General features: G+C 55.4%; 1 protein-coding gene across 4 annotated transcripts; it reads right to left on the bottom strand.

Annotated features, from left to right (window-relative positions):
• Positions 1-1,918: 1,918 nt before the first annotated feature.
• Slc4a1 (solute carrier family 4 member 1 (Diego blood group)) lies at positions 1,919-13,444 on the bottom strand. 4 transcript variants are annotated; one of them, XM_078041988.1, is made up of 18 exons: positions 13,322-13,444; positions 12,939-13,009; positions 11,964-12,159; positions 11,736-11,871; positions 11,193-11,316; positions 10,971-11,055; positions 10,628-10,809; positions 9,888-10,098; positions 9,498-9,710; positions 9,171-9,319; positions 8,882-9,076; positions 7,534-7,707; positions 7,047-7,136; positions 6,389-6,555; positions 5,695-5,948; positions 4,293-4,462; positions 4,037-4,210; positions 1,919-3,360 (listed from the first exon to the last, which is right to left on the bottom strand). In XM_078041988.1, the coding sequence occupies exons 3-18, from the start codon at positions 12,115-12,117 to the stop codon at positions 3,280-3,282; spliced, it is 2,559 nt and encodes an 852-aa protein (XP_077898114.1). In that variant the 5' UTR covers positions 12,118-12,159; positions 12,939-13,009; positions 13,322-13,444; the 3' UTR covers positions 1,919-3,279. The 4 variants fall into 4 exon arrangements, with proteins under 4 accessions (XP_077898114.1, XP_077898113.1, XP_077898116.1 ...); XM_078041987.1 differs by having other exon boundaries at positions 11,964-12,144; XM_078041990.1 differs by lacking the exon at positions 13,322-13,444 and adding an exon at positions 13,199-13,320.
• Positions 13,445-22,332: the final 8,888 nt, after the last annotated feature.

Raw genomic sequence — 22,332 nt, 5'->3', positions numbered from 1 at the left:
CGCTCCATCTTTAAGAGAGGGTTGATACAGGACACCAACCCTCAGAATCTTCCCTAAGTGAAATGGGTAGAACAGAAGACTGAGGTCCACACACCCTTGGTCCTTCCCCAGTCCTCCCTTTCCCTAAGGCCAAGATTTCCCCACTGATTTGTGAATGCAAATGGCCTGTGGATTTGGTTAAAAGCAAGTTCTTATCCGTCAGTTCTGGAGCAGGGCTTGAGATCCTGCATTTCTAGCAAACTCCCTAGGGGTGGTGATGCTTCTGGTCCTTGGTCCCACCAAGCAGCCATGCACTAAGGGTTCTGGCCCAGGTTCCTGCCTGGCCCACAGCCTGAGCTCCAGTTACGGTTTCAGAATTGAGATAAAAATTTAGAAGGAAGTGTAGCCTTGGCAGGGGCAGGAACTTGTCTCCAAAATCAAGGCAGCATTTGTTTTGCTAAATCCAGCTCTGATGAGCTGGTTTCTCCCTCTGCAGATGGGAAGGACTTGCAAGAACAAGCCCAGCAAGAGGCTGAGGCCCAGAGAACCACTGGGGTGTCCAGGGCTGCAGAGTCTGCCTGTGGGAGGGGACTGGGGACACCCTGGGCCTGAGTCCTCTGCAGGCCTGTCTCAAAGACTGGCTGACCTGTACTTAGAGGTGGGGAATGAGGGGGTCTGGCAAGCTCTGGGGACAGGGCCAGCCCTGTGGGGAAAATGCAGCTGCTGTGTGTGGGAGGTGGGCACTTGGGACCGCTCTCCTGAGGGCCGCCGAATCAGCACTCCGACCTTTTGCCCAGGCCAGCCTTGGGAGGGGTCAGCTGGGGAGAGGCAGCAAGTAAATATAGATCCAGGGAAGGAAGCCAGGCAGCCCAGCCCTGCACTGACCTCTTGCTGAAGGCTGGGGAGGGCAAAGAGGGAGCATATTCCAGCCCCCTAAGCAGCCCCCTAGAATTGTAGGAAGCAGTTGGAGCTGGGAGCAGAGCCTGTAAAAGGGCCAGGTGAGGCCAAGGGAAAGCTGCTCAAGAGATGCTATTCTGGGATTGGAGATGTGCTCGGGGGAGAGTGCTTGCCTCGCCGGCAGGAGGCCCTGGATTGGACCCCTAGCACTGAAAGTGAGGGTGGGGGGAGAGAGAGAGAGAGAGAGAGAGAGAGAGAGAGAGAGAGAGAGAGACCTGACCTTGTGAGGCCTTCAGCAAGCCACATTCCCTCTCAGGGCCTTTCGTGATTTCTCAAAAGTGCTGTCCAATTTGTTGAATGGAAAAACAAACAAACACAAAAACAACTGGTCAAAAGGGATTTGGGGGCTGGGGTTGTGGCTTCATGGCAGAGTGCTCATCTAGCACATGTGAGGCACTGGGTTCGATCCTCAGCAGCACATAATAAATAAATAAATAAATAAATAAATAAAATAAAGGTATTGTGTTATGTATATCTCAACTAAAAAAAATTAAAAAGGGGGGCAATGCTGGGGTTGTGGCTCAGTGGTAGAGTGATCGCTTAGCACACGTGAGGCCCTGGGTTCAATCCTTGGCACCGCATAAAAATGAAATAAAGATATTATGTCCATCTAAAACTTAAAAAAAAAAAAAAAGGACTTGGGGCTGGGCGTGGTATCACATGCCTGTAATCCCAGCAGCTCAGAAGGCTGAGGCAGGAAGATGGCAAGTTCAAAGCCAGCCTCAGCAAAAGCGAGGCACTTAGCCACTCAGAGCTGGGGATGTGGCTCAAAAAGGAACATGGGGATCAACAAGGGGCAAAGGGTAAGAAGCTCATCTCCCCTTAACTCTCCCACTCACTCTCAGGGTGCAGGCGCTCCTCAGGCTCAGGCTACCCCCAGCCTGGCTCTCCTTGCCCCACACCGTGCCTGCCATGTCTGCCTGGCCCAGTGAGACGCCCCGGGCTCTTGTTTCTGGGAAGGGAATTCAGGCAAAGCAGCTGCTCCAACACAGACGCATTTATTGGCAAAACCTATTCCCAAGCCTGGTGGAGGGAAGGGCACTAGCTCGTTGGTGATGTTCAAGGGGCAGGGGGCGGGAAGAGGTGGGACATTTCAATCAGAGTAATCATCCCAGCAGCTCCCACCGAGGCCAGGCTCTGTGCTGCTAAGCAGGGCTTTACTTCTACTGTCTAATCCTTTAACACCCCTACAGGTAGGCACCATGAATGTCCCCTTTATACAGATGAGAAAACTAAGGCATGGTGCCATGAGGTGGTGAGTGGCGGGTGGTGGCTATCAGGGCCACCCGAGAGCCTTCTGTTGGGAGCCTCCAGCAGCCTCTCTGCCAGCAGATTCTCCGTGTCTCCATTTCTCATCACTTGATGTTCTTTCAACTCTTTATTATATTTTTGTTTTGTTAAAAAAAAATAGATTTTGCCCATGTTCTAGAAAAGACACTGTCTCCTATCCCATAGGATCAAATCTGGGTTCTCCCCAAGACTTGGTTTGGATGAGGTTAGACAGAGTGGGTCTCTAAAGGGGGACAGAGGTGTGTGTATGAAGCCAAAATACAATGAAAGCTCTGAGAAAATATACAGTTAATAAGTTACAAACCTCCCTCCCCTCCCTGACTCTACCATACCCTCCCTACCTCCCTCTATCCCCTATCCAAATCTAGAATAGACTATTATTGTTCCACAACCCCCAACCCAGGGCAGGGTCTTGTCTCAGTCTCCCCTGTATCCACCGGGCCCAGGCCCTCAGTTAATGTGTGTGGAGTGAATGAAGGAGCATTTGGTGGGAAGGAGCAAGCACCTAGGAGACCCCAGTCCAGGCCTTCCCTGAAGCTCATCTGTACCATCACCAGGACACCTCTCTGATCCTTGAGAAGAGGGTCTCAGGTAGGGCTGGGACAGGAAGGGGAGGGATAAGTCAGCCTATAACATGGCTATTATTATGAATGCACCCACTTTACAGAAGAGGAAACAGAGGCTAGAGAGGTCAAGGGACCTGCCCAAAGTCACAAAGCCAGCCAGCAAAAACCTGAACTACCCCCAACATCCCATCGTTGTTACTACCCACATCTGTGCTTTGAAGAGGCAGGGCTCAGACCTAAATCTTCTAGCATGTGAGGATCCCCATGTGGCCATGTGGCAGCAGGAGGGACTATTGGCTGGATCCCCTGATGTGGGCCTCCTGGCCATCTCCAGGCAGAAAAACCAGTGTAGTTTTGTGGACGGTTTCCTAGGTACCTCCTCCCTCCCCACCCACAGGCTTGCTCCATGAGATGCCTCTGGACTTCTGCTTTCCCTGAGAGGGTGGAGAAGTGGAATGGTTTCGGGGGTCTGGCCTGGACCTGCCTGTCACACAGGCATGGGCACCTCATCGTATTCATCTCGACCTTCCTCTTCATCAAAGGTCGCCTTGGCGTCATTGGCATCCAGCTGAAGTGGGGAGGAAGGAGAGAGGGTGAGAAGCCCCAGGCCTGAGCAGGCACTTAAAGGCCCCTCTGCATTTACCAAAGGGTCTGGTTGTCCTTGAAGATTGGACAACTTGTGTGTCCCCCCACCCCCACATCTCTAGGGTTGTCTGAATGAGTGGTTTCCAAAGGACAAGGAGCCCTGGGGATCAGGTACCCCAGCTGGGAGGGACCTGGAGAGAGTGAACAGAAGATCTTTTTACCACGGCAGCCCCACAGTGACCTGAATCACATCATGGAGGAAGTCTATTCATGAAACTCTGTCCCAAATGATTTGGAAGGCTTGAGGACTAATGGCTCAGGGGCCGAGGCAGTTCATGTAGCACACAGCCCATGTTCCTTTTAACATTTCCACCAGCCCTCTCCTCTCCTTATTTCGCCCTTCACAGCAGAGGCACAGAGAAATGAGGCCACTTGCTCCAGATCATATTAGGACACAGCAGGCCAGGATTCAGACATTGTCCCCAGGCCCACATCTTAAACATCATGCTTTCCTGCCTCCCCTAGCTTCAAGATCCACCCTTCATATTCTTCCAGGCCTTTTGCTGTCCCCAGTCTGGAGTCCTACCCCCAGGCTCTGGCCTCCCAGGATGCACTTGTCTGTGCCCTCCCTCCAGCCCAAGGCCCAGACCGCCACTCACACACTGGAGCTCCAGCTTGCTGAAGATGCAGGGCAGCAGGAAGTGCCGCAGGGGCACAGTGAGGATGAGGATGAAGGGAAGGGCCAGTGATGCATCGGTGGACTTCACCGCCCACAGCAATGCCAGGCAGAAGATCTGGATGCAGGTGAACATGTGCATACGCCAGGTCCTCACCTGCAGGGAGGCTGGGGTCAGTGCCTGCCCTGCTCCAGCAACCCCACCCCCTCCAGGCTTCGCAGCCATCAAGGCCCTGTACCCGCTTGACGAAGGGCACGTCCGGGTGGTACTTGGGAGGCTTGCATAGAAGCAAGATGCGGTCAAAGAGCTGGATGCCGCTGAGGGACGTGACCCCCATGTATAGGAAGATGCCAAACAGCACGGCCAGGGGGATGCGGGACAGGATGGGCTCCATGAGGATGGACAAGCCTGTGGGGAGGACCACACACTCTCAGCCATAGGTCACCCAGAGGACCAGCACCCCTATTTGGGGTAACATGTGGGCCTTTTCTGTGGGTCCTCTTAATAGGTATTATTCCCATTTTTCAAGTGAAGAAACAACTTCAGAGAGGTTAACAACCCACCTAAGGCCACACAACTAGCAAGGAATCAAACTCCTACTTGCCTGCCTTAAGTTCACACTTTTTTTGGGGGGCGGTACTGGGGACTGAATTCAGGGGCACTTGACCACTGAGCCACATCCCTAGCCCTGTTTTGTATTTTTTTAGAGACAGGAGCTCACTGAGTTGCTTAGTGCCTCACTTTTGCTGAGGCTGGCTTTGGATTCGCGATCTTCCTGCCTCAGCCTCCCAAGCAACGGGGGTGTGCGCCATGTCACTCGGCAAGCCCATACTCTTAACCTAGTAGGAGTTACTGAGTTCAGAGAAACCCATTCTCCTCACCCCACCCCAGAATATCTCCCTGACTCTCCACCTATCCAAATCCTAACCCTCTTCCAACTTTGCTTCCTTAAGAAACTTCCTGGGGCTGGAGCTGGAGCTCAGTGGTGAGTGTGTGTCTAGTACCAAAAAAAAAAAAAAAAGAGAGAGAGAGAGAGAGAGAGAGAAAGAAGAAGGAGGAGGAGGAGGAGGAGGAAAGAACCTTCCCTATCCTCTCCAGTGACTATGGCATTATTGCCCACATTAAGCCCAGACGAACTAGTCTTCTCTGAACTCAGATGGGGCCCAGTGACCCTCTGTCTTCTGCCCTTTGTCCCTGGAACATCACCCCTTGTGCTAGTCATAAAACAGCTGAACTGGAAGAGAGCTCAGCGGCATCTAATGAATTCCCTAACTGTACAGATGGGGAAACTGAGGCTCAAAGACCAGGAGGAGTACTGAGTCAACAGCAGGGCAGGGCAGGGCAGGAACTCACAGCTCACTAAGCTTCTGTAGGGTGAGCCCAGGGAGTGGTCTACAGAAGCCTCAGGGCGTAGCCCCTTCCTCCCCTGCTCAGATGCCCAGCCCAGTGTGTCAGCACTGCAGGAATTTCCTCTAGGTTTCCCTCCTGAGCCGCTGATTCTGGGAGAGGTGGGCAGTGCCTGTGTGGGGACCTGGCTTCAGGGTGAACAGAGCTAGAGGGAACCTCGGATTCTTAGGGCAGGGACTGGGAGCAGGGTGGGCGGGGCAGGATGATGGAGGGCGGGACCAGCCCTCACTCACCTACAAGCACAGACACCAGGAGCCCGCTGATCCTCTGCTCCTTGACCTCCTGGATCTGGGCTGCAGCCCCTGGCGCGCTGGCCTTGCCCATGACGGTAAGGGCGTTGGCATGGGTGACTGAACGCACCGTGGTGGCACTGAGCCAGGGCATCCCAAAAAGGGCGGCCACTCCACCCATGCCCACAACTAGCAGCAGGTCCAGGTGAAAGCCGGAGCCCTTTATCATCTTGCGCTCGGGTTTGCTGACAATCAACCTGGGGGAGCAGGGAGGTCTGGTCAGCCCCTATCTCCTTAGCCCCCTCCTTCCTTCCCTACGGTGGGGTCTCTCTGCACCCCAGTTTTGCCTCCTGTCCCTGTCTCTCTTTGAGTTCTTCGCTCCCTCCCTCTGGTTCATCTTGAGAATCTAGACTCTGGGAGTAGAAATGTCTTCAGAACACCCAAAGGTAGATTTGCTAAAGCTTAAAAAGCTTTGATATCAGGGGGCTTTGCCTGCATGGGCCTTTCTGAGAGTCAGCACCAATTTCATAGTTCTCATTTTTGCATTGTCATAAAAAGGGGCCTGAAAATTATGTAACTTCAGGAGCCACAAAACCACAGTCCAATACTCTTACTAGTGGGGTCACCTGCATGCTCAAAGCCTGCCCCTTTCCCTGCCTCGGACCCTCCCAGGCTCAGCTGCCATCCAGGCTCTTACGTGGTGATCTGAGACTCAAGGAATATGAGGATGAAGACCAGCAGGGCAGGCAGGGCAGAGGCGAACATCATCCAGATGGGGAACTCGGAGTATAAGCCCAACGGGTGGATGACCCAGCCTCGGGCTGAGGAGTTGGACACTTTGAGGCCATCAGGCACTGAGAGTTTCTGTGGGAGGAGGAAGCTGGTGAGAATACCAGGGGCTGGGGGATGGGGAGAGAAGGGGGTAGCTGGAGTCAAGGTCCTGGGGGCCAGGGAGTTGAGTGGGGTGCTTGGGAATGTACTTATCTTGAGCACTTACTCTGCACCCAATCACTGCATTAAGTTGTTCCCAATTTTATGGATGAGGAAACAGGATCCAAGGGGTTATGTAGCTTGCCCCATATCACAGAGCTATTGAGCAGCAAGAGCTGAGTTTTATATCCAGGTCTGCCTGGCTCAAAGTAGACACTTTTCTACTGCCTGAACTAAGGAGTAAAGAGGGTGATCTGTTGGGCTAAGGGGTCCTTTGGACAGTAGGAAGAGAATGGGGTCCCCAGGGGAGGCAGGGAAGAGTAGAGGTAGTTCTAATTGGGGAGAGCTGATCTGGGGAGGGGGCATACATGAGGAAGGAAATGAGAAGGAGGCTGTCAGAGGGGAGGAATAGGAGGAGGGGTCACCTGGGTGTAGGTTATGCCAGTGAAGTAATCCACCAGGACCATGAGGAGGATGGAGATGGGAACCCCAAAGTCCCCGATGATCCGACGCAGCTAGAGACAGATGAAGGGACCAGTGATCAGCATCCAGTTGCTCCCCACTTCCTGCCTCCCACCTGTCTTCCCTCTTGTGCCACATTTATTCAGGGAATCTCAAGGGATCTATCAACATCTAATGGCCTTTCCTCACCTCAACTATGTCTTCCTCTGGTTCAGCCCCTCCCCCATGGTCACCCCCCCACACTCCACCAAGAACTTTCCCTGGTTCCTTGCCGGGACGCAGAGGGACCATGGGCTTGCCTGCAGAGTGAAACCCTGGCATGGGGGCCAGGGAGGCCTGGAAATGGGGATGGGTAAGAAGGGGAGTTAAGGATAGGGGCTAGGGGTGACATGGGGACTTTGGCTTGGGTCAAGGTAGTGTAACAAGGACAGGGAGGGAGGGTGTGCTGACCTTGCCAGGGAAGTAGGAGCTGTTCTTGAACTTGCGCAGAGTCATGGCAAGGAAGAAGGTGCCAGCCATGAGCACAAGAGAGAAGAGGGCTGTGTTGGGCAAGGCCACCTGAGGTTTGGACTTTACTATTAGAGGCGGTTCATACTGGTCCTTCAGCGGGTGGTCCTGGAAAATCTACAACAGAAAACCAAGACATCCTGCTCCCTCCCAGCCTTGGCTTGGGATGAAAAGTAGCAGCCAAATCTACCAGCCCTTTCCATCATCTATCCATCATCCATCCATCATCCATGTATCTATCCATCCATCCATCCATCCATCCATGCACCATCTATCCACCTTCGTCTTCAAATTGATGTAGTAACAGAGAGGATTCTACATCTTGGTTTTCAGGGAGGGATGAACACCAGGTTAGGCTTGGGCAGATGTGGGCCATGGAGGCAATTAGTGTATGTGTGTGCAGATAAGCTTTCCCAGGTCTTGGAGGACACAAGAAGCCTGGAGGGTAAGAACAAGTAATCTGGGCACAGTGGCGCACACCTGTAATCCCAGCAGCTCAGGAGGCTGAATCAGGATCACGAGTTTAAAGCCAAGCTCAGCAATTTAGTGAGGCAAAAAACAACTCAGTGAGACCCTGTCTCTAAATAAAATACAAAAAATAGGGCTGGGGATATGGTTTAGTGGTCAAGTGCCCTTGGGTTCAATCCCTGGTACCTCTAAAAAATTTTTTACAAAGGGGGCTGGGATAAGCTCAGGGATACAGCACATGCCTAGCATGTATGAAGCCCTGGATTCAATTTCCAGCACCGTGATAAATTAATTAATAAAATAGGCTGAAAAGACCTGGAAAATAGAAAGATCCACCAACCAGTAGAATCAAGGGGAGACATATAGCAGAGTGAAACCCTCCATATAATGTGCAGATGCAGAAGCAGGTGTGGTGACAGAGGCAAGGTAAGGAGCACAGTGTGCCCCTGGGTTCTTGAGTGCTAGTGTGTATGTGTGGGGCGGGCGGGTCAGGGCCTCACTGTGCACGCACATGCTGTTTCCCACGCAGCCTCGCTCACACACTGGCCCACTAGTCACATTGTGTGTGGTCATGAACATGGACATGGGTCCATAGAGGCGCCTTTTCACATGCAGCCACTCTGCAGAGTTAGCAAGAACACCGAGTCCCAGGCAGCAGGTATGTGGTCACCATCAGCGGATGAATGTATGATCTCACACTCATGCACTGTCACACGGTTATGCACACAGGTGGAACACGGCCACACAACACTGTACCGATGACACACACAGTCACGTCTCATAGACCGTCTTGAGTGGTGTTAATAACCGCACAGACCCACACCTTAATCAGCTTGGAGAAGGTCTCGTAGATGAAGATGAGGGAGATGAGGAAGGAGAAGATCTCCTGAGTATAGCGGGTGATGAAGCGCACCAGGAAGCTGCCCTCGAAGGCCACCACCAGCACCACCAGCAGGATAAGCCAGAAGCCGATCCAGGCACGGCCCACGATGTACTCCATGTTATTGTTCTCGCAGAACTGCAGGGCGGTCAGAGGACACCGAGTCAAACCAACAAGGCTCAGGCACAGGTGCCTCAGGCAGGTGGGGCCAGGGTCAGGGTCAGAGAGCTACCGAGAAGAAGGCTTCCTCAAACACCAGCAGGGGTCCTGAGAAGCCAACCACCAGCAGCGGCTGAGCCCCCAGGAGGGCAAAGATAATGCCCTGTGCCGCAGTAGAGATGAGCAGTTCCGACACTCCCATCTGGTTCCGGGTCTTTTCTCCTGTGGGGAAAGGTCAAAGGAGGGTCAAGGTCAAGAGATTATTTCCAGGGACCACAAGAGCAGGTCATAGCCAGGCTGATGCAGGGGTCCAGAGGGTCAGCTCAGATCACAAGTCAGGGCTGAGGCAGAGGCAAGAGGGTCAGAGAGGAGAGTTAGGAGGGCAGTAATTGGTACTGACCCAGGAGGCCACCAAAGGTGATGGCAGGTGACAGGGCAGCAAAGTAGATGAAGATGACAGCAGCCAGGACCTGGGGGCTGAGTGCATCTGTGATGTCACTCAGGTAGAGGGGGTAGCGGCGCCGGATGTCCCGCACCAGGCCCCCAAAGAGCCGACCTGTGCGCTGCAGAGGGTCATCTGGGCCACCAGGGACCCCTGGGCCCCCATTCAAGCCTGTGGTAGAAGATAGAAACATGATTAGAGGGGAGTCAGTGGGAATGGGGTGGCCACAGACGCTGGGAAGCAGGGGCAAGAAGTGAGAGAGGGTGTCTTATGGGAAGGGGGTAGACTGTGCCAGGATGTCTGAGGGCTGTGGGGGCTCAGGAAGCTTTGGCCTGGGCAGGACACTACCTAGGTCCTTGTAGAAGTTGGGGTCTGGCTTGGCAGTGCTGGACAGGTAGCGTCTCCGAAGCAGCTCCCTCTGCACAGGCACCAGGCTGAGCAAGGCCTGCTCAGAGGGGGCATCCGTGGGAGGCAGCACCAGGCTGCAGTCCAGGAAGCCCTCCAGGGAGTGCACCAGCTCCCTCCGGCTCTGGGCGAGGTAGGCATCTGTGCGGAACACCTGGGGGCAGGAGAGAGGATCAGGGTGGCCCAGACCTGCTGAGCAAAAAAATCTACGAGTGTCTGCCTCCAGCAACCAGAATCCTCTCATCCAGCTCCATTGCTAGGATCTGCTCTTCCTGCCCCTCCACCCCTATCACCCAGTAAGGAAGGGCCCTGGGGATACAGAGACCCTGGGTAGGGAAAGGGGAAGCATCTAAGGCAAACCTGGGGGGGGATAGACAGCAGACCTGGCCAGCATAAGCCAGAATGATCAGGTAGAGCTGGGTCAGAGTGGGTCAGACTAGACTAGACCAAACCAGGCCAGGCCAGACCAGAAACAGTCCAGACTAAGCACACGTTAGGGTCTGTCTTAGCAGTGCTGGACAGGACTCCCCTGGCCAGCTGGAATAGAAGTGGTTGAATGAGACTCAATGAGCCAAATAGAACCTAACAGAAGTCAGCTGGGCCAGTCCAGCAAGAGAACAAACGTCCAGCCTTGGCTATCACCCGCTCCCTGGCTCCCCCAGCCCTCATAGGCCCCTCCTCACCCTTTCTGACATGAGGGTGGCAGCAGCCCGGCCAAGCTGAATATAGTCGGTGTAATAGGGCTTGGGACCCAGCAACACAAACAGGAAGCGCACAGGCACAGAGGGGTCGATGGCATCCAGCTCCACGGCCTCTTGCAGCCGGACAAAGCCCAGCACTGGCTGCTTCAGGAAGTCGGCGCGGCCTGTGGGGGGACCAGGTGGTCAGACCAGGTTGAGGGGCACAAGGTGCATGTACCCAGGACAGGAGGCTGCTAGGTCTAGGCTCAAGGAAAGGCAGGCTGGGCCAGGGCAGGATACAGCAGCTGTGGGTGTTGAGGGCTGAGGAGCAGGTACCAGCTCTTACCTACTAGCACCAGGGTAGCCTCGGAACCCGGGGGGATCTTTTCCAGAATTCCAGATGGTGAGGAATCTTCTGTGCTCCGCTCTCCCTGTAGGAAGGAGGGTGGTGAGGGGAGTCCTTAGGCTGTTCTGGACCCAGGAGACCTGCTCCCCACTCTCACTTCCTACCACAGCCCAGCTCCAAGGAACTTTCCAGCTCTCCTAAGCACCCCTGGTGCAAGCTCACCTGCTCACAGAAGAGCTGTGTCTCTAGCGAGGGCTGTTGGGAGAGCAGAGGCTGAGAAGGCTCCCCAGAGCGTAACAGGACTGCGGGCTTCACCCCTCCCAGGTCCTCCAGGTCTCGGGCACGGCTGTAGGACATACAGGGGGCGTGGGCTCGGTAAGTTGTTCAGGTTGGGCTATCAACACACTAGAGACTAGGGGTGGTAGGAAGGAGCAAAGGTAGACATCAAGTAGAACTCTCCAGCAACCAGAGCAGAGAGACCCTGGGGTGGGAGAAGCTCCAGGAGGCTGGAGAGCCCCCTCTCACAGAACACTGTGAATATAAGTGGGTGGCCTCTGCTTGGAATGTCAGGACAAAAGAAAGGACAGCAAAGAACCTCAAGGGTCTAACTCTGAGCAGGGCGGCAGGGTCACCCCTTGTGAGGTGCCAGAGGAGGGAGATGTGATGGAGGAAAAGTGGGGCCCTGGCTGGTGGGGGAGGGGCCACTTGGAGCAGGGCACATGGGGCCACTGGGCGAGGAGTCCAGGCCCTGGAAGGTAGGGGCACCTGTGTTTGAGCAGCAGGGTCCGGAGCAGTTCCTCTCTGTCCTCAGGCCGGATCTGCTCCTCGTAGATAAAGCTATCCAGCAGCTGGTTGGCCACTCCAGCCAGGGAGGTCTCCTTCAGGTCCAGGAGGACAGTACCTGCAGGCAGTGGGGGATGAGCAGGCAGCTGGACTGCGGCCCCCCCCAACAAGCCTCCCATGCAAGGGTCACGGGGGCCCAGTAGGGCTCACTTTTGGCAAAGATTTTCTGCAGTTCCAGGAGGCTCCAGAAGGTATGGTAAGATAGGTGCCGGCGGCCCCAGACCCCATTCTGCCCCAGGTTTTCCTCCAGTAGCATCCAGCGCGCTGCCTCCATCCATTGTAGCTCCTGGTTCTTCTCATCCATCACTAGTTCATGAAGCTCCACGTACACCTGCGGCCCATGGGCCTGAGTTAGTCCATCAGGCCACGGGCAGGATCAACGGGAGCATGAGACCCCAAGGCCCAGTGGGTACCCAGAAGCTCCGGGAAGATTCTAGTACGAGGCCCAGGGCCCCGGAGGGTTCAGGGCCAGACCCTGAGCTCAGAGTACGGGGACAGCAAAGGGCCCTATAGGTCTGGTCCACGCTGCCGGCTCTCGTCCCACGTTTCTCCCTAGGCCCTTACTCCAGCTTAGAAGGGGCTTGGAGAACCTCTGGATCCTTGGAGAACCTCTAGGGGAACTAGAGTGGCCTCTTGGGGAAGAAAGAGAAAATTAGGGCCTGGGGGCTGAGGATGAAGGGATCTGGGGGAGCCAGCGGTGTGGTTTCCTGACTCCAAGGCCTGTATGAATATGCCTCAGCATGTCCTGGAGACCAGGTGGCCACTTTCAGGGCCATAGCAGAGGGCAGGGGCCTGCCCTCTGCTATCGGCCCTGAAAGTCGGCCACCTGGTCTCCAGGAGCATGCTGAGCATATTCATACAGGCCTTGGAGTCAGGAAACCACCACCAGCCAGGACCCAAGGCCCCAGCCTCACCCCTCAGCCGCCAGGTCTCTGTCCAGGGAGCTTCAGGAAAGGAACCTGATCTCTCTCTTTGTGGGGGTGTCCCCTTCCCTTCCACCATTTTCCAGAACTCCACTCCTCTGCCTGTTTGTGGGGTCTCCCCAGCCTGAGCTGCCTCTGTCCCCCAAAGCGGGTCCCAAAGGCAGTCTGGGAAAAAAACTGGGGAGGCTGCGTGCGTCCTCACCTCGTGGGTGCCCGGGCCTGTGGGGACGTGGGTGTAGTCTGTGGCTGTTGGCAGTGGCTCCTGGGGGAGAGCTGAAAACCGGAACCCAGAGGCTGGTGAGCCCTGCCTGGCCGTCTCCCTCCCTCACCCCTCCAGGCCCTGCCGCACCACCCGCTGTGAGCCGGGGAGACCCAGGCCCACTTCACTGCCCGTGGGCAGTGGGCAGGATCCTAGTGTCTCCACTCCACGCTTGCCACTCAATGGGATGTGGCTCCCCATGCCTGGTTGGGGCCCAGCCTGGCTCTGTCACTCCCCGCCTGAGTCTTGTTGAGGATCCCTAGGGCAGGATAGTCCTGAGTCCCAAAGTGCAGGACAGACCCAAGGGCTCCTCCCTCCCCTCCCACCTCTGGGGGCACTAGACTCCTTTTCCTCTTCCCATATGTCTCAACCAGCCAGCTGGGTAGACTCCCAAAGGACACCAAGTTGGGGTGAGCCCCTTATATCCCTCCCTTCCACCCCACCCTGCCCTTGTTCCCCAGAGGGGCCTCCTAACTTCAATAGCAATTGCCCGGCACTTAAGTCCTGTTGACAGTAAACAGGTCCCCGCCTGGGGCTCCCCACCAAAGACCTTGGACAGACCAAGGAAGGTGGTGTGGGCTCCTAGGGTCTCTCTGCTCAGGGGATCCCCACTGCACCCTCCATTTCTCAGGTCCTCCAACCCCCGAGACAGAACGATGTTCCCCAAAAGGGCCCAGCACCAGGCCTAAAGCTGGCATTGGATAGGTCTGGGTGGCCGGGGGGTTGGTGCCCTTGTCCCAGATAGGCCTGGCTGCTCTCTGACATGTGAAAGGGCACTGCAACGGGTGACTGGCCCTGCCCCCCGCCGGCCCCCAGTCACCTCCTATGATCATTTCAAACAAAGTGCTGTTTATCCTTCAATCAACCAGGATTGTGGGGAGAGCCAGCCGGGGCTGGGGAGGTGGGGTGGGGCTGTGGAGAAGAGGTGTTCCTCTGCTGTCCCTGCTGGGGCTCAGCCCTTCATCCTGGAAGAGGGCAGGAGAAGGACTCACCTTCTGGCTCCTCCACCTGCTGCACGGGGATGCCTGGGTCCTCATATTCCTCCTGCTCCAGTATCTCCTCCAGCACTTCTTCATAGTCCTCCTGCAGGGAGCGGCTCTCAAGACTGGGCTGCCACCAGGGCCCCTCGAAACCCCCTGAAGGCAAAGGCCAGGGCTGGCCTCCCAGAGCCCCAGAGAGGAGCCCTGCGGATGCCAGGAGAGACCTACCTGCGAGTCCCCCATGGTGCTGTCCTGAGTGTCCACTTGTCAACGTGATCTGAGCCCCCAGCATAACCCGCACCGCGGGTCCCTGCAGGGGAAGGGCACAGGCTGAATGAGGCCCAGGGCATCCTGAGGTCACCCCATTTTTCTCAGGAGGCTGCATAGCAGGGCTAGGAGATTGCAGGTGGTGGGAGACAGTGGGATCCCAGGAAGGAAGCAGAGGTGGGGCGTTGGGGGGAGCTGGGTCCAGGGCAGGCAGGGCTGGGGACCGGCAGCACAGGGAAGAAGAGCCTGCCTGGCATCAATCTCAGCATGTTTGGGAAGAAGGGGTAAGAGTTCAAGCCCAGCTCCAGCCTCCTGCGCTAGCCCTCACCTGGCTTCTCTTCCTGCCTGTCCCCAGCACTCCGCCAATGCCTGGGCACCACCTGACCCCTTTGCAGAGGGCTTGGCTCCCCTGAGGGTCTCCACGTCAACCCCTCTTCTCCCAGACATGGCTGCTTCCCACAGGACAGGAGGTGGCAGGGCCTTTGGAGAGGCCCACAGAGCCTGAAGGATGTGAACCTGCTTCTCTCCCCACCCTCATCCTAAGTTTTGGATTTAATTTAATTAATTAATTTATTTTGTGCAGAAGATTGAATCCAGGAGCACTTTGCCGCACCCCTAGTCCTTTATATGTTTAATTTTGAGACAAGATCTCACTAAGTTGCTGAGGGTCTTGCAAAATTAATAAGGCTGGTCTCGAATTTGAGATCCTCCTGCCTCAGCTCCCCGAGTTGCTGCGATTACAGGTGTGCACTTGCTGCACCCAGCTTTAAAACTTAGATTAGGGTTTGTTTTGTTTTGTCTTTCAGTACTGGGAGTCCATCCAGGGCCTCACATGTGCTAGTCAAGCAATTTACTGCTGAGCTGCATCCACAGCCCTTTTATTGTTATTTATTTATTTTTAAAAAAATTTTGAGACAGGGTCTCACTGAGTCTCCCAGGGTGGCCTCAAACTTGTGATCCTCCTGCCTCAGATTCCCTGGGTAGCTAGGTTACAGGTACACTCTACCAAACCTGTCATTTCCCCACCCCATCTTGAACCCTCTCTCTTGCCCACTCTCCACCTAGCTTATTGGCCTCCCTATGGTTTCTAGAACTCGTCAAGCCCTTTTCTGACCCAGGACCTTTGCACATCCAGTTTTCCATATTCTGAATGCACCTACTGCCAACACCTTCGCCCTTCTCACATCTCAGTTCAAATGCCACCTCTTCAGAGGCCCTCCCTGACCTCCCTCTAACATTCATTAACCCAGTCTGGCATTTTCCAGTTCTTTGGTTTATTTGTATATACATTGCATGACAAAGGGAAGCCACATGAGTGCAAAGACCCTGGATGTCTCACACCCATGAAGTCCCCCACTCCCAGCAGAGTGGTTGCCACATAGAAGGTGCTCAATAAATATTTGTCGAATGACTATGGTGATGGCTCCCCACTGCAGGCTTGGGGCTCAAGGTCTGAGCAGCCAAAAGGACCAAAAGGAACCATCCAGGGGGCTGCTGAGCCCTGGGCCTCAGTTTCTTCAGAGAGTCCCTGATGGAGAGGAAGTTATGTCCACGGGGAATGTGAGGACAGGTCCTCGGGGAGGGCAGGGGTCATCTATGATGGCCTAAAACTGGGTACAGAGGGGCCTCCTCTGCTGCCCTCACCCACTGCAACGCAGAACCCTGGAGCCACAGGCGTTAGGGTCGGTCCACAAACGTGGCCGCTCTGCTGAGTGCTGGGGACGGAGAAGAGCAAGGCTACTCTCAGAAGCTTCCAGCCCTAGCTAGAAGGAAAACCAGGAGCACAGGGCCACCTAGGTGACGTCCCAGAGATGTACCCAAGTTAGGAGGCCGACTGTGCCGGACGCCAGCCCGGTCTGGACGCACAGGTGGGGTTTGAAGGGCTGAGAGGCGGGAGGACAAGCCCAGGTGAGAGTGTCCGGGGCAGAGGGACAGAGGCAGGGCTGCACAGGGGGCCTCGAGCAAGTCAGGCAGGGGGTTTCCTTCCGAAAGATCTGCACAGGTACTGCATCTGCCTGGCTGGTGAGAGGCCCATCCTCAGCACCACAAAGAAAGAAAGAGAGAAAGAAAAAGGGGGAAAAGAAAAGAAAGAAAGGCAGAGACACCCCTCTGACAAAGGGGTGGTCCTGCAGTCCTGGGGAATAGAGAGAGGCACGGCTGAGGCCCCTCAAACTGAGATGAGAGGCGTTCCTGCCTTGGGGTAGCAACTGTCAGTCACAGGAGCATCCCAAGCCTGGGAGTGGGGCCACCCCGCTTAAGGATGCTCCTGGAGGGCTCTGTCACACAGCTCTGTCATACGTGCCCTGTCACGTGGCTGCCCTGTCTTCCCGCTTCTCTACCCCTCACTCTTCCTGGCCCATCTTTATTCTCTCTTTCTTCTCTGGTCTCGCTCGCACAGTCTCCTCAGCCTCAGATCCTGAGTGACCTCAAGAGCGTCTGAGCCTTAGGTGCCAAAAGTCCCCCTGGTGGGGCTGGGACTGTGACCTTGGTTTCCCAGCCAAGGGATGGGATGGTCAGAGCCAGAGATTCTGGAGGTCCGGGCAGCCTCTGCTCAATGGACAGACCTCTCTCTGGGCTGTAGGCTTGGAGGGGCTTCCCACCCTGGCGCTGAGAATTCAGTCAATGACAGGAGGGGAGAACGGTGGTGCCAGGAGCCCAGCTGGGGCCTCAGAGGGTGCATCCAGAGTCAGATTGCTGCCCTTGCCTGGCCCAGCTGCCCCCAGCTGCAGGCCTCCTGCCTGGTGCTGATAACCGCCCCTTCCCCCTTCAGCCCTGCTCTGGGTTTGGAAGTGTGCCAAATACCTGCCTGGTGGGCCAGCCAGCCAGGGCCAGGCCAGATAAGGGTGAGCCGGGCATCTGGAACCCAGGAGGGGGAACACAGCTGGGGAGAGGCCGGGTGTGACAGATGACAGGGACAGCTTGTGTAATCAAACCCACACGGCACAGACAGCTGAACTGCTTGAACTCCCATAATCCCAGACCTCTCTGTGAGATGGGTCATGTCAGTAGCCCCTTTTCACAGATGGGAAAACTGAGGTCCAGAGGGGCTGGCCTGCTTCAGTGGCCCAGCAGGCAGGCCCCAGGAGCAGGATGGAGCGCTGGCCTACCTGACTTCCGCCACATCTCTAACCATTATGCTGAGTTGCCTCCCAGAAAAGAGCTCTTAGTTGGTTTCTCATCCGTAGTTAAGAGCACAGATTCTGCAGTCAAATGACCTGTGTCCTTTTCCCAGTCCTACAGTTTACTAACTGTGTGACCTTGGGCAAATGACTCAACTTCTCTGTGCTTCAGGTTTTTCATCTGTAAAATGGGACTGATAGTAATGATACCTATTTGATAGACCCATTGTGCTCATTAAGTTCGTGAGGCATTTAGCACTGTGCCTGGCACATGAAGTCTCTGTATCAGTGTTAGCTGTCATTATCCCTGCCACCGAGAACAAGGTCAGACTTGCCAACTCCATCCCCCTCTGCTTCCCCTTCACTCCCTGTGGAATCTGCCTGAGCTCAGTGTTTTGCAATCTGCAGGTCCTGGGGAGGGCTTCTCCTTTCCTCCCAAATATTCTCCAGGCTGGAAACATTGCCAAGTCCCCCCAGATAGACCCCAGGAAGTGTCCCAAATGGGAAGAAGTGCTGACCATCATCTTATTCCCAGGTGGGATGTGGTGGCCTGGGAACCCTCATACTTGCAGGAAAGAGGGGTCTGGGGTAAGTGAGGCCAAAGTTTGTGGGATTCGAGGGGCAGGTAGATAGGAACCTGCCAGGACCCAGCCCTGAGAGGTCAGCTCTGTGCCCTGACACACACATTAGCCACACACACACCTGTGTTCCTGAGGCCACCTGCAGCCCCACTCCCCTGCCGCAGGTGCTGCTGGGCCTGCGCCCTGTGGGGGCAGCACGCACCTCATGGCATTCCCATCCTACCCTCCTGCACCTCCGTTTGGGCACAGATTCAGCTGTCCACTTACACAGACCCTCAGGACAGGACCACCCCAGCCCCTTCCTGTCCAGCCTACCTGCTCAGAAGCCTCAGGTCCTTCAGCAAAGCCCTGCAGCTGCCGGTGCCCTCTGTGACCAGCTGAGCTCACAGCTGCTCGAATAGCACCGGGCCACACTCTGGCGCCCAGGGGCAGCTCCCAAACCCCTGACTCATGCCCCCGCCTCCTAATCTGCCCGCCCCACAGCTGGAGCCCCTTCCCACCCCCTGACCTGCTCCCACCCGGTGCCCCATAAACAGAGTTATCTTTCACCCACATCTGGACAGCTGTGCGTCGGGTTCACCCCACCCCAGCCTGGCCAGCCCCAAGGCCTCCCATGGGGCTCCTGGCCCCTAGGATTCTCCTGTGTCTTCCTCTGTGGACCCAGGGATGGAGGCTGGGTTCTCGGGGCTCTTGTCCTCTGCCCTCTGGATCTCTCTGGCTTGCTTGGTCCTCCTGCGCTCCCACCCAGGCCTCTGCTCTGGCCCCCAAATGCAAGCGCCCTTCTCTCTCCATCTTGGCGTCCTCCCTCAGGAGCCTCACTCTGCAGCCTTCCCCGGGCACCTGCCGAGCGCTCAGGGGCAGGCTGCCTCCTCCCCTTCTTCTCCAACCACCCCCTCTCAAGACCCCGGCTGGCTCCCGGGAGCTGGCCTCTGGGTGCTCAGACACTGACACTCAGTCAACCTGAAGCAACGTCAGGTCAACAGAAAACACCGTCCCATCCCCACACCAAGTTCAAGTTCCAAGCTGACAAAGCCCCAATGTCTGGGCACACTGGCTCCTCTGTGGGCAGCCCAGCCCAGGCCCTGGGGCCAGAGCAGCTGCATTCTTGACCCCCACTGGGCCCCTGCCCCCACACCCAGGGGGCAGTCTCTCTGCTCCTGGGAGGGTGACCTTGCCAGGGTACCTGTCCCCGGCTGAAAGATGAGTTCAGATGGGCTGGGAAAAAAAGGCTTCAGCACACAGAGATGGGTGCTGTGGACACGGCTCTGGGCATGAGGGAGGAGTCTGCCCCAGCCTGGCTCTGACGGTGACAAGCCGTGGGAACTCCAGACAGTCCCTGGCTTCGGTTTCCTCATCTACCAAGTGTGAGTGTTGAAGACTCCCTAGTTGAAGCTCAAACAATAGAAACTCAGAGACAGGGACAGAGAGACAGGAACAGCCCAACAATTCCAGAAGCTTCACTGGTCTCGCCCACGAGCCTGCTCCTGGCTGAGTCCTGGTGTAGAGCTAAAGGGCAGTGACCCGGATGGAGCCAGACCGCTCAAGTGTGTTGGGCAGCTCAATGCAGGGACCATGCCGGGTTCACCGCAGCCACGCTTTCTCCCCAACTGCCCGTCCACAGGGGAGGGAACTAAAAGGACCGAGAGGTCAAGTGGCTTCTCTTGAGCAGAGTGACCAGTGGACCATGCAGGCACCGTGTCAGCTCTCCACCTGCCTCATCTCGCTGAAATCCTGCAGCCCCTCCGTGGGGACACCGTCTATTATGTGTTTGCTTCTTACAGATGAAGGCAGCCAGGGTGGAGAGAGGCGACTTGCCCAAGGCCTCTGGCCGGGGCAGCTGGAGATCTGCCTGCTCTCCCTCTTGGCCTGCGGAGCTGAGGCTGAGCCTAGGTAGGAGAGGAGGGCTCAGTGGCACTTCAGTGAACTGTCCTGTGCCAGGGGGCTTGGTTACAAAGTGTCCATTTAGCCTTGTGACCCCTGAGAGCAGATCCATCTCATATTCGTGCATCTCTTCTTCAGTGTCCAGTGGGTGACTCTCAGCTGCTGTCCTCAGGTCCTCTGCAAAGCTGTGCTCAACAGGAGCAACTGCCTCGGCCTCCCCCTGAAGGAGGAAGGGAGGGTCTGCGGCATGGTGGGCCCCATTGTGCAGGGCATGGCCATCCAGATCATGTGGGGTATGGTGGCCCAGGCCAAGAGGCTAGCAAACGGAATGGGGTCCGGCAAGGATCTATTGTCCCTGGATCTATTGTCTTCTAAACATACGGCTTCCTGGGTCCCCCTGGGCTGGGGATCCAGAACCCCTAGGATTTTGCATTATAGGGAAATGGCCCAAAGTTGAGCCATTTGGAACTGCTGGGGCAGGAAGCTCTGTCACCTGGCTGTGTGACGTTGGCTGGCCACGTCCTCTCTCTGGTCTACCAAATGGGATGACAGATAGGAAGGAGATTGAAAGCACAGCTTCATGGGCTGGGGCTGGGGCTCAGCGGTAAAGCTCTCGCCTAGCACAGGCGGGACTTGGGTTCGATCCTCAGCACCATATAAAAAAATAAAGACATTGTGTTGTGTCTATCTACACCTACAAGATAAATATATTTAAAAAAAAAAAAAAAAAAAAGGAAAAGAAAGCACAGCTTCTGTCCATGCAGGTAAGAGCCTGGAGATGCCAGGCGGCAGCTGCACAGCGCCATCCTCAAGAGCTTCTGTCCAGTAAGAAGAATGATTGGCAACACATAATAACCACTCAGGGGGCTGGGGCTCCGGTAGAGCACTCACCTAGCACGTGCAAGGCCCTGGGTTTGATCCTCAGCACTACATATAAAAAAAATAAAGGTATTGTTTCCAACTACAACTAAAAATAAATAAATATTTTTAAAAATAAAAATAAATAAATAAAATAAAGATATTGTGTCCAATTACAATTAAAAAATAAATAAATAACTGCTGGGTGAGGTGGTCCGTGCCTATAATTCCAGCAACTCAGAAGGCTGAGGCAGGAGGATTGCAAATTTGAGGTCAGCCTCAGCAGCTTAGTAAAACCCTGTATTAAAATTAAAATATATATATATTTTAAGGGCTTGGATGTAGCTCAATGATAGAGAGGCCCTGATTTCAATCCCCATTTCAATCCCCAGCTCTACAAAAAAATATATATTTTTTTTAAATTAAAATAACCAGTGTGCTGACAGGGATGTGGAAGAAGTAGGGGCTGAGGAACAAGTAATCGGGAAGTATGAGATGTCCCCAGAGAATCACCTTAGCGGAACTTTGAAGCAATTCCTCAGGGGAAGAGGGAGTAAGGCCTCCCTAGTGGTGCAGGGACCAAAGGTGTGACAGACATGCAGCCACTGGGCTTGATTGGAAGAGGGCAGAGCACACACACTACACACTCAGGAATGGACGGTCATCACTGCAGCTGAGTTGACGAGGGGCCTGGAAGGGCCACTCCAGTCCTCCTCCAGACCCCTGTGCCCCATCGCCTGCCTCGCCAGCACCCTCAGGGCCCTGAGGAGATGGTGGGAGGAAGGAGGCTTCTGTCTGTCTGAGCATAGTCAAGCAGAACGGTGCAGAGATAATCCCCCCCTGCGCATCCTTCCAGAGACACCAACTGGAAGTTCCTCAATGTCCCCTGAGAACTGAGGAAGAGGATGGTGAGGTGTCCTGGGACACAGGGTCTGCTCAAGGATCTCGTGGTGGGACTGGGAGCTCTGGAGCCAACACTTGCCTTCTAGGTTGTTCTCTGTTCTCTTGGCTTCTGGATCTTCTCATCCTGAGACATCCTTCTTTTCTAAACTTGCTGGGCCTAGGTTTTGTCCCTCGGGACTCAGTGTTGGCATCCTGACTCTGACACCTGCCTGCCCCACCCCAGCCCTGGCGACAGAGGGCTCAGCTCAGAGCCCCCTGCGCTATCACCCCTCTGCGCTCCACCAGGTGCTCCATGATCTTGCCTCTCTCCTTCAGGGACCATCAGCCCTCAAATCTGGCCTGGGGCTCTGGCAATGCTTGCTAGTTGCTAGGTGTTTGTTGACTTGAATGGAATCAATGCAGAAATGGGTTCCTGCCTCCCGGCCAAAAACACAGATGAGACAACTAATATTTGAGGAAGGCCATATGGGTGACACTTTGACAAACCCAGCCTCTCCTCCGTTCAATCTCAGTCCATTCCACCGGGTCCACCTGTTTCTACCTTCTCTCCCTCTGCCCTTCACGAGCTCCCACCTCTCCTGATTACCCCAGGATTTTCCTGCTTCCTGGATTCACTTGGGTCCGGACAGGGCAGCTGCCACACAGCTCACGGCCCTTTAGAAACATCAATTGAGCCAGGCGTGGTGGTGCTCACCTGTAATCCCAGCAACTCAGGAGGCTGAGGCAAGAGGATTGCAAGTTCAAGGCC

The sequence above is a fragment of the Ictidomys tridecemlineatus genome, chromosome 3 (genome assembly GCF_052094955.1).
Source record: "Ictidomys tridecemlineatus isolate mIctTri1 chromosome 3, mIctTri1.hap1, whole genome shotgun sequence".
NCBI lineage: Eukaryota > Metazoa > Chordata > Mammalia > Rodentia > Sciuridae > Ictidomys > Ictidomys tridecemlineatus.
The sequence above is the reverse complement of the archived record's forward strand: the minus strand, read 5'-3'. Positions and strand labels throughout refer to the sequence as shown.

Coding starts and splice junctions, on each gene's coding strand:
- Slc4a1 (XM_078041988.1), bottom strand. CDS start 12,117: ATGGATGAGAAGAACCAGGAGCTACAATGGATGGAGGCAGCGCGCTGG. Junction 10,810..10,970: donor GGCTACCCTGGTGCTAGTAG/GTAAGAGCTGGT, acceptor GTCCCCCCACAG/GCCGCGCCGACTTCCTGAAG. Junction 9,077..9,170: donor TTGAGGAAGCCTTCTTCTCG/GTAGCTCTCTGA, acceptor ACCGCCCTGCAG/TTCTGCGAGAACAATAACAT.